This window comes from Corvus moneduloides, chromosome 3, assembly GCF_009650955.1.
Source record: "Corvus moneduloides isolate bCorMon1 chromosome 3, bCorMon1.pri, whole genome shotgun sequence".
Lineage (NCBI taxonomy): Eukaryota > Metazoa > Chordata > Aves > Passeriformes > Corvidae > Corvus > Corvus moneduloides.
In genome coordinates, this window is record NC_045478.1 from 105,964,427 (window position 1) to 105,978,608 (window position 14,182).

At 38.7% G+C, this 14,182-nt stretch overlaps 1 protein-coding gene across 2 annotated transcripts in view; it reads right to left on the reverse strand.

Moving 5' to 3' along the window:
- Positions 1–3,024: 3,024 nt before the first annotated feature.
- PPP1R21 (protein phosphatase 1 regulatory subunit 21) overlaps positions 3,025–14,182 on the reverse strand; it is a 31,692-nt gene continuing 20,534 nt past the window's right edge. For both annotated transcript variants that reach the window (XM_032103193.1, XM_032103192.1), the window contains 7 exons: positions 13,389–13,481; positions 12,011–12,244; positions 10,599–10,634; positions 9,289–9,405; positions 8,281–8,379; positions 6,092–6,220; positions 3,025–4,285 (listed from right to left, as the gene is read on the reverse strand). In XM_032103193.1, coding sequence (XP_031959084.1) covers positions 4,256–4,285; positions 6,092–6,220; positions 8,281–8,379; positions 9,289–9,405; positions 10,599–10,634; positions 12,011–12,244; positions 13,389–13,481 — 738 coding nt within the window. In that variant the 3' untranslated portion in view covers positions 3,025–4,255. The remainder of the gene's footprint in view (positions 4,286–6,091; positions 6,221–8,280; positions 8,380–9,288; positions 9,406–10,598; positions 10,635–12,010; positions 12,245–13,388; positions 13,482–14,182) is intronic.

A 14,182-nucleotide genomic window follows, 5' to 3' on the forward strand; every position in this document is an offset into this window, starting at 1 on the left:
AAGGAGAACCACACTTTTTTTTTGCAGTTCAGCACTGCAGCAATGCAAGTATTTGCCCCTGTAAGGAGCTGGGTGATTCTGAATGAGCATTGACATGTCTAAAGCTGCCTACACACACAGCAGAGGCAGACAATGAGAGCTGCCCCGGGCAAGTTTCCATGTGCTGCAGTTCATAGCCCCAGTCAGGCCCGGGATTACAAAGGTCCCCCAAAGCTCTTCTCTATCCCCCCCTATAACCAAGCTGGCAGTGCTGCAGGCACAATTGCAGTTAAAAGAGAATTTTTAACTCTGTGATTAAAAGAAATATGCAGGAATTTGGGCAGAAATGGCCTCTTCTAAACAAACATGGTTTTAATTCACAGCCGAGCAAGACTGCAGGTAGTGGCAGAGGTGGGAAATGCAGAATAAGACAAAACAAGCATTCTTAGAGCAGCATCCAGCCTTTGTGGGAGGAAGCAATCAGACCTCTGGCAGTAATTACAATTTTTTACTGCACTAAGCTTTGTTTTTATTATGACCCTGCTGTTGCTAAGATAGTGCTCTCAAATTACCTTACATACAGACTGTATTAAACAACAGGTTTGCTCTATTTACAGGGCCAGATGGTTCTCCAAAGTTTAATACATTATTGGGTTTACACTATTAAAAAAACCCCACAGCGTTCACACTGCTCAACCAAGCCAGTAAATAACTCCTCCCGTCTCCTGATAGGCACTTTGTGGATAGAAAGTTTATTTCCTTTCCTGTTTGCAATTGGTGCCTTGCATGTCGGAGCAAATCCATTTCTTGGAGCTGTAGGAAGCACAGTTAAACAGTGAAGTCAGCATCCAGGAAAGATGCTGGGCCAAAGATCTTCACACCAAAACTTCATCTGCCAGGGAGGGAAGGTAAGGCAGGTGGAGCAGCAGGATTGCAAGTACAAATTAGAAATGAAGCTGGCTTGGGAAAAAGGAAAAATAACCATATAAACAGCCAAAGGTAGGAAAACAAACTGTTTCAGCCTGGGCATTTCACATCCATTGAGAAGATTGTGGCACCATCATGCCATGAAACACCGAGTTGGTTCAGAATGAAACTGAAGGGATTAACAGGAGATGTGACAAACACCACCAGCTTTAAATCAACACTTGAGCTGATTGCTGTTTAAATCACAGATGTAGCAATTGAAAATAAGCATTGTTCAAACAGCAGTGGGATGCAACCTTGCACAGCTTATGATGTCAGCCTAAGATTCCTGTTTTAGAAGTTAAGCTTTCAGGCAGGGAAACCTCTGACCTCCAGGAGCTTAAGGCCTTCTAAAATAGACAGTGTCTTTGGTGCTTCTTGGGCAGTTTCAAACTGATGAAGCAGTGGTTCTTAAGAGGGCAATCTTGAAGTTAAATTAATGCCTGATTACAGCAAGTATTTATTTTGAACACACAGAGTAGTTACTGGGGATGTGCTTTCAGAAATCTAGGATAGCTGAACATTTTGAAAGCCTTGAACATGTTAGTATAGCTTTAAAACAAAGCTCAGAAAGATTTTTTGAAAATCCAATTAAAACCATTAAAAGAGTGCTGTTTTCTGAATTAGCCACTTAAGCCCGAGGGTGAGAGATTATTCATGAGGTGCCCAACACTATGGAGAAATTAATTCAGCACTCTAAAAATGCTTTAAAAGCTTGTGTGTTTTAGTGAGTTGTCATTAAAAAAGGTAACTGACATTGGGGATTTTCTTTAACCCTGGTTTTACACTGTATTGTGCTAAAGGTTTTAACACTTTACAACACTCTCTCACTGGTTTCCCCAATTAACCAGCTAGGAAGTCAAACACTCACACTGCACATCTTTGAAGATTAATTCCAGTTTTAGTAAAATTTCCTTGCCCAGATTTTGTACATTCCACGATACTCTGCACATATCATTGCATACAAAGCAGTTCAAAATCATTTTTCCGGAAAACTTTGCCTCAAAGATGAATTCTTGGCTGTGATGTTGAAACAAGTCTTCAGGTTTTAATAGCAGTAGCCATTTACACATGTAACAGCATTTGAGATATTCAGAAAGATTCAGCATCACCTGGTTAGCAGATAATAAGCACAAATTACTAGGGCATTTCCACTTAATGCAGTTTCTAATGCCACAGAGTTAAATGTAATATCCTGTGCCTCCTTACAACACCTGCTACAGCAGTATCCAAAACACTGATTTAAACCTTTTCTGCCAGATTTTAATTTTGGGTATTGATAGTTTACAGTTGTCTAGAACTTACTCAAAACATTTCCTTGAAAAACTGAAGGCAGTTTAAGTGACCAGAATTGTCTCTTCTGGAGCTTGATTATTGCTGACTGGGGAGGGGGACACCCAAATACACCCCCAAGTAATAGTGCAAAGAAAAAATGCTGATAAATTGATGTACATTGGAATTGTACCTATATGCCTATACATTCTCTTTGAATTCCAGCTTGGATATTGGGGTATACTCTGAACATGCATTTGATTTTTTAACACAAATTCTAAACACACTGTATTTTTATTCAGCCATGTAAAAAATGGCCTAAGCAAAGCCTTTCTCTGAATGCAGCGACCTATGAAAAGTAGTATCAGTAAAAGTAGTATCAGTTCAGTAATTTCATTCACAGAATAACTAGATTAGTACCTTCACTGCAAGATGAAAGTCCTCAGAAAAGGCAGCTTCAAAAGAACTGGATGAAAGCAATTAGCTTCCAGCCCTCAATGAAACAGTTGAAGCTGTACCTGCTTCCATAAAATGGTTGGAGAGGAAGCCAACACTTCCCAATCCTCATTAGCACCAGCACAGAGTTCTTAACTCAACATCAGTAAGAAACCCTGCAGGCTCCCACCTCCTCTCCCTTTCACAACCACTTCTATTTTGCATTTCTGAAAGGAAGAACTATCAGAACAAAGAGAAGCACTGAGATTACCTAGACTGGTGTAACTACTCCACCAGCAACAGCTGGAACACCACACCACAATGTCACACTCTGCAGCCTGGGCATAGCCAGAAGTAAGGAAAAAGTCCAACTGGTTTCATGTAGTTGATTTTATTATTACATACTGATAATACATATCAACACATCTGATATCAGAGTAAACCCTTATGGGACAAATAAGTGCCATAATGGAAATTATGGAACAGAAGGTTGGTGTGGAAAGTGTGGAGCAGCACAGCATCTCATAAAAAAAAAAACCAAACCAAACCAAACCAAAAAAAATACAACCAAAAAACCAACCAAACAAAAACCCAACCCAAAACCAACAAATCCCACCCCCCAACAACAAATCAATGCTGCAAAAAAATCTTAGGAGAGGCCTAAAGTTCACACACTTCTGAAAACACAGGAAAAGCCATGTGCAAACCCCCCAGTGAATCCATCACAACTCAATTCCATGAAGACCTTTTGCAAATTCAGTGTTTAAATCTTCTACATATTTCATATTCTTCTTTACTGTAAGAGAGCACAGTAAGCTGATCTATTCTACACACATTGCTTCACTCTTTTGGGGCAAATGACAGTCACAGTTTCCTCTAGCCTTAAACAGCTATTTCAAACAATATATATATACATACACATGTAAACAAAAAGTTACAGAAACGGCATACAGCAATTTCATAGAAGTATCCCAATTCAGCTATTTGTGCTCTTTACCTTGGAATCCAAAGTACCAAATACAAGCAGGAAAAGTTTTCCACTGTTGTAGTCTAATGATCCCATTTACTTGGTGAATTTGAAAAATCATTTCAAGCCACAATTTCAATTCATTCTAGAGGGCTGAGAACAGGAATAATACATTTACAGTAACTGCACAGCTTGCATGGTCAAAAAAAGTCTCCAGACTTGTTTCTGAACTGTTATTAACAAGTAATGGAATGTACATGTGCTGACAATTAAATGTATAACTCAAAGATAGACACCTACTGCACCAAATTTGTTAATGCAGAAACATATTTGAAAATATACAAAATCTGAAGTCGTTACATGAAATCAATACCTGGTTTTAAAAAGTGCACAGTAAAAACTGAAGGTAATTACTATATAAATGATCCAGAGTGTGTATTTCCTGGTTTAGAGCCAACATTAAGTTCTGTTTTATCTGTTACAAGTTCTAAATATTTTAAAGCCATTTACAGCACCAATTCAGTTTTTACTAGACCCAATACCAGCCTCTGCTTCCTGGAACAAACAGGAACTGGATAATGAATGGTCACTGTCTGCATCCTGTGCAGCAGCAGCTTCCAAGGACTCAGCTGTAAACTATCGATTCTTGTTCTTTTTAGAATTTCCCTGCAACAAGAAACAAGCAAACAGAACACTGAAATTCAGGTAAGGAAATCTAGACAGGTAACATACAAAACCTGATGTCTGGTAATTTATGCCTACAGCAAACAAAGAACAGTCAGACTGAAAAGAAACAGTCCACAGGCATTTAATATTGGCAGATTGTAACTGTTTGCTCTGAAAATGCCTCTATTTCTGTAAGCACAACAGAGGCAAGTACCAGATATTTCAAATTAGCACAACAGCTCCTTACTACAACTGAAAACTGTGAAAGACATTTGAGGTACATCCCAAGACACTCAATTGTATAAATACCACTAAATATTGTAAGGGCAAGTCAAATCATTATTCACCTTCAGGTGCTATTTCAAATATCTCCTTACAGAATAATTGCCTCAAATAAAAGAAAAAATCAATCCTCCACCCTACTGTTTTATTTTTTCCAAAATAAATTTTATTTTAATTCAGGTTGTACGGATTATTCCTAGCTCAGAACAGAGTTTGTTCCACAGCTAACTAACTCACATTTGACCTGCAGTAATTCCACAAAGGAAATGTGGAGCTTAAAACAAAGTTTTGTGCAATAGTTACTTGCTGGCAATTCTCAGTCTTCCTATTTCCTGAAGATAACATTTGTTTTGAATCTAACCAACAACTCTCTCCAAGTGATAAGGGCTTTAACTGCATCATTTTGATTTCCAATTAATCACCACCTACATTTGGTAATACTTTAAAACCTGGGTGGCTTCTGTTATGAGATTCTGAGGTCCTTACCCACAGAGTACCAATTAAAGTCTTAGAAGTACGGCAAGTGAAAAATTCCAGAAAACATTTTATAAAAACATGTAGTGCTATGGTCAGTATGCAGCCAACAGCTTCCTTCTGGAAACACAAGGGTTTATACACCACAAAATAATTTAAAGAATACAATGCCAAGTTAAATCACTCAGAAATCTGAAGAAAAGCAGGGGGAAGAGTTTGCTCTAAAAGATAAAAATCACCATCACGAGACCTTTAATCAGAACATGGAATTTATTTTATTATTTTTATTTTTTTAACCCTTCAGTGACACCTGCTTCCATGCATTCTGCAATTAAGGAGAATAATGCTCATTTATTTGTTTCACAGTCAGACAAGTGAAGGGCAAAGGCCTTCACAACATCTGTTCCTCCCTAGAACCATCAGAATAGGATACACCATGGTTTAATCACTACTGAAAACAGCAGACTTCTGTATTTTTCATCATTAGGTAAGTTAAAAATCTGTTTCTGACAAGTGCGCAGACTCCTTGCTTGGAAAAGAGTTCAAGTGGGCATTTCAAGCTCACAGAATAATATAACTGGCAACTTTTTCATTCATACATGAGGGACAGACAAGCTAGAATACGAAACTAAAACAGAGGAAGAGACCAGCTGCCAAGGACAGAGTCTGCTGCAACCAAAAGGAGTGCAGAAGGGACACTTCTACCCAGAATTTAATCCATAACCACTCAGCATCACCAGCTGGATTTACAAATAGCTCCATTTTCACCACATGTGAACAATAAAAAGGTGCTGATCTGCCATCACTTTGAGAACCTAATGTGAAGCAGTGACATGAAGAGCTTGCTCTTTCCCACATGTATATTTTGCAAGAATTTTTTATTCACTGAAACTTGAAGGAGCAAGCTTGGAGCTTCCTTTCCAACTGGCTCAGAGAAAGAATTACAGCTTGTGAGCTGGTTTGTCCAAGGGCAGGACTGCAGGAACACCAAATGTAACCCTCACACCTCCCAGCTGCAGCCAGCGCCCCGTGCCAGCACTGCCGACTCACCCTACTGGCCATCTTCAGCGTATCGATCTCTTCCCTTTGCTTGGTTAAGGTCTCATTCATACTGCACAGATGGTCACTCATCATGCTTAACTGATCCTCATAGCTCCTCTTTGTCGTCATCAATTCATCCTAAGGGAAAAATAAAATAACCAGAGGTCCTTGGCTCAGTATTAGTGATACCTGGCAAAGCAGCACGCTTCCACCTCCTCTTAGTAAGCTCCACTTTTGATGCTGAGTGTGTGCAATTCACCAGTGCTTCATGAAAGAAGGTCAACAGCTACTTCTCTTTTACCTGAAGTCTCATGCATGGTTTGTTCTCTTTATTTTTGTGCTGTTTCCTTTAGATTTTTCCCCCACTTTTTATGGCTTACATAAAAGAGTAACAGCTAAGTTTTCCAACATCGTTTCCAGCCAGAAAACAGGTAACGTTGATAGGGTTAAAGCATGGCCTGTACAAGAACACACACGGCATCCAAAGCTGAAGGAATCACCACTCCACATGCAGTTACAGAGCTATGATCCCTCTGGGATTACAGAGGCATGGGGGGACAGTGTGCATGACTAGAACCCAGCACTGAAGGGACACATACACTTTAGGAAGGACAGAAGGGATGAAATCAACGCTTTAAGTGAAGGAGTGGCTTGAAAACAACTAAGATCTCCTAAGCAGGGGAACAACCGAGTGATATGACAGGCATCTGCTGCAAGCAGATAAAAAATCTTCCATCCACCGACTCTGATCCTCATTAGGGATTTTAACTACTCTGGTATCTCCTGGAAGGGCAGCAAGGTGGAACACAAGCAACTCAGGAGTTGTCTTGAGAGCGGCAAAGAACTTCTTAATACTAGTGATTAGTGGGACCAACAGATGCTCTCTGCTGGACCCTGTTACTCACAAATAAGGAAAAGCTGGTCAGGGATGTGAAAACCAATGGCAGCCTTGGCTGCAGCTACCATGAGTTAGTGGAATTCAGGATCCTGAGGGAAGCAAGATGAATAGTAGAATTACAGCAACCTTAAACTCAAGAAGAGTAGATTCTGGCTTCTTTCAAGGTCTGCTTGGAAATATCCCAGGAAAAACTGCCCTGGGAGTTCCAGGGGCCCAGGAAAGCTGAATGACCAAGGACAGAACGAGGAACGATCCAGTGCCTGAGACGTGGAGTGACTGTGGCAGAAGGCCAGCATAGCTGTACAGGAAGTATCCAATTCCACAGCTTGATCTGAACTCCCTTCTCTGACCAAAGGATGGGGACAAATTACCTTCAAAGGACCCTTCCAACCTAAACAAGTCTATTATTCACTATTATGCAGACTACTAAACATAGAAATGATGTGCCTGCTATCTTTTCCTAGGAAGTTTTAATATGCAGCTGGAAATTAACATCTCCTGCCGAGTTCAATATCAATTGTGGAATTTCTTAAAGGAACGGATCAAAAAAGGGTTTAAAAAGGACTGTTCATGGACACAACTGTTCAAAGCTTGCAACATTATATTCACTGCCTGTATGGAGCAATTTTGGTACTCACCATCACAGAGAGGTGAACAATAATAAAATGAACTAAGTGTAAAGAAAACATGAAGGTATTTATGAACTGTACAAGTTCATATATTAACAATATTACTATAGACTTTATTTTACTATTGGCTCCTTTCTCAGCTGTGTGGAGGAGACGGACAAAGGGACAGAACTCTCACAAGATGGCGTAAGAGTCAATTATTGTTAACAAGAGCTTCTTAAAGATTACCCCAAAATTATCTTTGCTTAATATTAAGGTATCTATATTTAAAAAACCAAAATCAATCTGGCCTTTTTTAAAACTTTCAGACTCAGATGCAAGAAAGGATTAAGAATTCCTTGTATCATCTGAAATCAGTCACACAACCACAACTTTTGACCTTTAACCCTCCCCCATTTTCATGAAAATCCTTGACATCAAATGTGCTAAAACACACATGTCTGGCCACTATAATCTTTTCCTTGGAAGCATGTTCCACTTCAACTTTATACCTGGGATTCAAAGAGTATTATTTAAGGCTCTTCTCTACATACCATTAGAGTTTTTATATGCCATAACTCAGGACCTAGTAATGGCATGGCCAGGCTAGATGGTTGTAATTTTTCTGCTCCCACTTCCCCTTACACACAATTACAAAATGCATCTATTACATTACAGAACAATTTACTTGCCTGTAACCTGGTGATGTTTTGACTGGCAAGCTTCAACTCTTCCGTGAGCGATTCCTTGGATTTCTCTGCCAGAGACAATCTTTTGGCAAGTGCTCGACACTACCAAGAACAGGATAGGGAGGGTAGAGGGAAGGAGAGTCAGTTCCAGAGTATTGCCTTGTGGCATCCTTAAGTAGTTGTTTTGGACTTTTCCATCTTTCTGTGATATTTTGACTTCAAGAAACTTAGTCAGAGCTTGTGCACACTTTTAAATGCAAAGGTAATGCAATAGTTGACATTAAATGTTTCATTCTACAGAGCTACTATATTGCCAATCCTCTAGATATCATATTTTTCACGTAAATGCCACAAAATTTTTCATAAATAAAAAGCAATACAAACAACTCACGCCATACAAGGCTCGAATATCACAGAAAAGATGGTTCCTCCAAACTGTGCCATCTTCCATTAAAAAAATATTTAAGAGGATTTGCTCTGTTAACCTGGAGCTTTGGTGTATTCCACATCGTTTATTATACAAATCAAAACAGCCACTACTTTCAAGAAAGTTCCCTCATGACTTGAAATGAAAAGGAAACCATAGATACAATGAATCATCTTGTTCATTCTTGTAGTAGAACTTAGGCCTAAGAACCAATTTTCTCTGGAGAGCTGTTTCCATCACTTCATAATACACTCAAATATTTTTGAATGACATCAGCATCACTTTAAAATTAAATCAAAGCTTCCTTGGTAACTAAAGCCAGCTGCTTCAGCTTATATGAACAAACCTATACATGATACACATTATACTTCTTAATACAGCCAAGAAAAGGCTACCAAAAGATTTATTAAACATAAAAAGTTCTCTAACAGTATCAGTTTTTATGCACACTAGACCACAGTCAAAAAATATTCTAGAAACAGATTTTTATAAAACATTATGCTCCATATATTGGAACTCACTTTCACAGCACTTGCCTGTGGAAAGTTCAAAAAGAGATTTACAGTCATTGCTTTCATGCTCACCTCAGCATGGAAGTGCACTGATTTGCTGTCAGCAAGCTGCAGGTGAGAGGTCAGCTCTGCTATCCTTGCCATGTAGTGAGTTTTTATCAGGTCTTCACGAGACTCAACATCTGGAGCCTGGCAAAGCAAAGATTTAAGCAGACAACATTTATGTTTAGTAGACTAAATACCTGAATCACAACATTGCCTCTATACAGATTTTTCTTCTTTCCTTCTGAGGCCTGCCCACTCTTATCAAAAAGCATTAAATTCCCCAAACACAAGAGACAAATTACAGCAGGTCACACTGCAATCTGTCACTCTGATGGTGACTCTTAATGTCAGATTTCCTTACAGGACAAAGAACTGACTGCAGAGGTAAGAATTTACCTCGCTTTGACATATCAAGTGTCTGATGAAGATGAAAATCCACTGCAGAAGTCAACAGCTTTCACTTACAGGAAAACTTACTGTCTCTTCCCAACAAGGAAGAATTCCTTCACATAACTCTATTTCAGAAGCTTACAAAAGTCGTAACTATTACTAATGTTGCATGTTTCAGAAGTTCCTCTAGACATTTGAAATTAAAAAAGAAAATAAAAAATAAAAAAGCCCAACAAAACTCAGTAGTTTACAGACTAACCCTCTGGAGGCAGCTTCCACATGATTTGTCATCACCTTCAGGTTCAGCACTATGCAGAAGCCTTTAAGAACTTGTATCAGTTACTATCTAGCTCCCTACCCCTTTTTAAATCACACTTTGAGAAGAAAAGGAAGAGTAAACTGAACTACACATCAGTTCACTGTGATATCAGAAAAGGGAAAGCACTGATCTCACTCTCAGAAGTTCCTGCTGGGGCAAGTGTTACATTACAGCAGGGCTAAATAAAGAGTTAACATCTAGACTAACAGCTCATTCAAGGTTTGTTTTGGTGTGACCTCTCCTCTGTACCCCAAGCACTGCAGCCAGGGTCTTTTATTCAGCTTGAGCTCTTCCTCAAGGGTTAAAAATTCAGGCTTGGACTGCAGTTTGGGCTACTGAGGCACAGACAGAGCAGTGCTTTCCTCAAATTACAGAGAACAGACCCTGACTCCAGCTCACACTGCTGCAAAATGCTTAAATGGGTAAAATAACAGTTCACTAACAGATGAAGAAAATTAAGAAACACATGGATTTCAGAAATTTGACCATATAGTATATACAGACTACACGGTCAACTCATGGCATTATACTGGAGTATTCTTGGTAATTAGACCTCTGGAATAAGCTTAACAGAATCAGAACTGAAGTATTTAACAGATGGACTTTAATAATGTTTAAAACAGATTACCTTTTCATTATCAGTAGTTACAGTCAACATTCCAATCTAGAACAAGGAAGAAAATACACTTAATGAGAACTGCAAAAAAATAGATACCATAGCTGCATTTTGGTTTCAGTCATAGAAGGACTTTAAATTTAAACAATCTTGCAACCGTTCAAACTGAAACAAATTTAAGTACTTCCACCTGTAACATAAACAAGAGTGGTTATATGAATGCCTTGAACAGAATTAAACCTGACACCAACTCTCAAAAATTTATCTCCTGTCTTATGATGTACACAGGGAAAAGGCAATAAAAGCAACAAGATGCAGCTGGGCTTGTATGGTTATGCAACTGCTTGATCATATGAAACTAATTCAGAGCCATGTTGGCATACTGAAACATTACTTGTCATGTTTAAGAGGATGGAAAGTCAACCTGGATTTCTTGAATACCTTCCAAACGCCATCCTTTCCACTCTGACTAGTAAGCACTGACAAAACTCTACAGGAGTAGTGTATGCCAATAGCTGGTTTCATGAAAAGAATATCTTCATAGAGAATCAAAGGGGGGATTTTTCCCCTTGATCTCAACAGGACTATAGACTTATGTTTATGGGAAATATTAATATAATATGTTGACCTGTGAGTAGCATTATCCTCAAACTCCTAAGGATTCAAATAGAGGATCAAAACCTTAAGATGACAGTTTACTTCAAAACTGGGTATTTCAAAACAATCCAGTGGTTATTTTTATCCTGGAGCAGGAAAGTGGGAAGGACAAAAAAAAAAAAAAAAAGAGAGGATTCTATTGAATGCTGAGTTGAGTAGATTTATTATTTCTTACAGATGACATTTCTGTTAATACCACTATGCCACTTCAGAAGTGGAATTCAGGGGAAAGGCCAACTCATTTTAAATATGTGCAGTAAACAGGAAAAAGCCATTTACCAACACAGAAGAGCAGGGAAAGAATGCATGCTACATTCAAAAGCAATTGGTGAACCCAAACTGACCCTAGTAAGTCTTCAAACCCATTTACAAACACTACCTACCTACTTCCATTTGCTTTAACATACCTAGAGATGAACAAAAGTATTGGAAACACAGGCCCAACCCCAAATATACACCACTTGCAAGGTTTCCTAACTACTGACAAATCTAGAGGTTAAGCACCTATTATTTCCCCCCTCAGTTACAGAAGTACAGAACTACAAAAATATCACCACAATACTAAAGACAGCGAACAAAGTCTCAAAAGCCAAGAAGTGCCAAACTCTGCAGAAAGCATTTGCAAGCAGCTTTGCAAATACAAGGACCCCAAGAGTGAATGCTTTTCAACACAGTCAAAAGGCTTTCATTTTTAGTGTTCCACTGATCAAACAGCACTGCTACTAAAGAAAGTGGAATTTTCTCTATTGAAGGGAAAAGTCACTTACCAGACTAGTGCTCTTAATAGGTTCCCTCAGACTCTTTTCTGTGGTTTCCTTCTTTTGTTCTGCTACATTTGGCAAAACAGAATGCTCCTGGATAGTGTCAGTTAAATGTCCACTAAGAGAGTTCTTCAGTTTTTGGTTTTCTTTCTCTAGCTTTATTTTAGCTAGCTGGGCCTCCAACATCCAGTGTTCCTTTTCTTGTTCAAGTTTTGCAATTTTCTCCAAACTCTGCTGGACCTTTAGGAGAGAAAGTTTACAGTCCAGGTTATTGAACCCAGGGAGAAAAAAAGCCACACACAGGAAATGTTTGAGGACAGTATTATTTTAAACCATTACATATGTGAGCTAACAAAGTGCAGCAGGTAAACTGTTTTGAGCTGTGTGCTTAGCTGTGGTTCTTTATCAAAAATGGCCATGTGATTTAACTGGTTTGAAACACGCATTACAAAGGTATAGCTCATAAAACTGGCAACATCCTATCCTAAAAAATCAAAGCAGGGAAGAATTTCATAAGAACTTGAAAGATGTGTACCTGGCACTATCACTACCTTTTCCTATACTAGAAAGGCAAACTCACCCTTCCCAGCTGTCCCACCTCACACAGACAGAGCCACCCACTTTGTCCAGGTAAGAAAACAACTACGGAACAGAACACATCCAATCACTGCACATTTCTGCTGAAATTCAGTTCACTCCTACTAATACACTTAGAATATTGGCCACTGCAAAAAAAAAAATCACCCAAGTATTTGCTTCTGTAACAGTTCAATAACAATGAGTCAAGCACAGGCTGAGTATACAATAAAGAAGTGTCAGTATTAGCTAGCTATTCTCATCTATATGAAGCAATGGACAAACTGTGTAGGCCTTTTAAATACCATGTTGCCCACCCTGCTTCACCTTCCAGAAAAAAAAATATATAGGCATACTGGAAGACAAACTGTAATCTATTACTCTAACTGAAAAGAAAAATCACTGCTCTTAACCAGTGCTAGTAATTCCTGCATAGTCCAAAAGAGGACTTAAAACAGTACACAACATTAAAAATTAATGCCTTCAGTAGTCCTTATTCCTGTCTTTATTTTGCATTTAATTGAATTATTAAAGATTACCTGTCTTCTTGTATTTCCAAATGAAGATACCAATGGCATAATCCTGCCTCCTATATCTATCTGCATATACATTCTGCAGACAACTCAGTCTGATATGGGTAAGTTTTACTTTCAAAACTCTACAAGACATCTACAGTCCAATTTTAAGGTTCAGCATATTCATATATACCTACAAATGACCACAGACATAGATATGTGGAGACTTTGATACAACTTTAGCTTTACAAAATACACTACCATATATGTTAGTACAATGTACACCAGAATACCTGCTGTGCAAGACCTTCTCTGCTTTCTGTAGAACTCAGGAGAACTCTGCGATTGGCTAAAGCCTCTTCATAAGGCACTGAATCTGCACAAGGCTGCAGAAGAATCAAAAAAACCCTCTCAAAACATATTACACACTAGATGAGAACAAGCATTCTACTTTTATTTTCTTACTACTTTCCTTACTTTAGTAAAAGGAAAAAAAACCATGTTGCAAGTGCTTACCAGGCAGTAGGAAAAAATGGTTTGAGCTCACAGGAAATACTGCTCCAAAAGGTACAATTGATTAAAAAGTGCTCAGAAAACTCCAAGTGTTAATTAATGATCAAAGGCATCTTAAGGTCCTCTTTACAGACAGTGATTTAGTAACAACTGCTAAGCACACCATCACTTAATTGTCAATTTTAATGGGGACAAGAGGGAAACCTGGCAGCATTCAGTTTTTTGGTTCAGCACATTTTCTCCAGGGTACCTCCTTTTCAGCTGTCTTTTTTCCCCCTACTGCTCTCCACTGTCTTCCAGTGAATGCAAGTGTAAGAATATAATAGCATTCACTCCATATTCCTCGTGAATACGGGAGGAAATTTAAATAAGCAGCCACCCTTCTCCTTGGAGTCTTGGCACAGAAATAATTAGTGGAAATGGGTAATGGCAGAATTGGCACATACCCTTAGTTCTGAGGGCAACTATGGTCTCTAAAGTTCTCAGTAGCATTATTGCACTCAGGGTTTCATTTCCTCAGCCAAAAACTGTCATTCAGAGAATCTCTTCCATTCCAAATACTGCAAATCCTTAG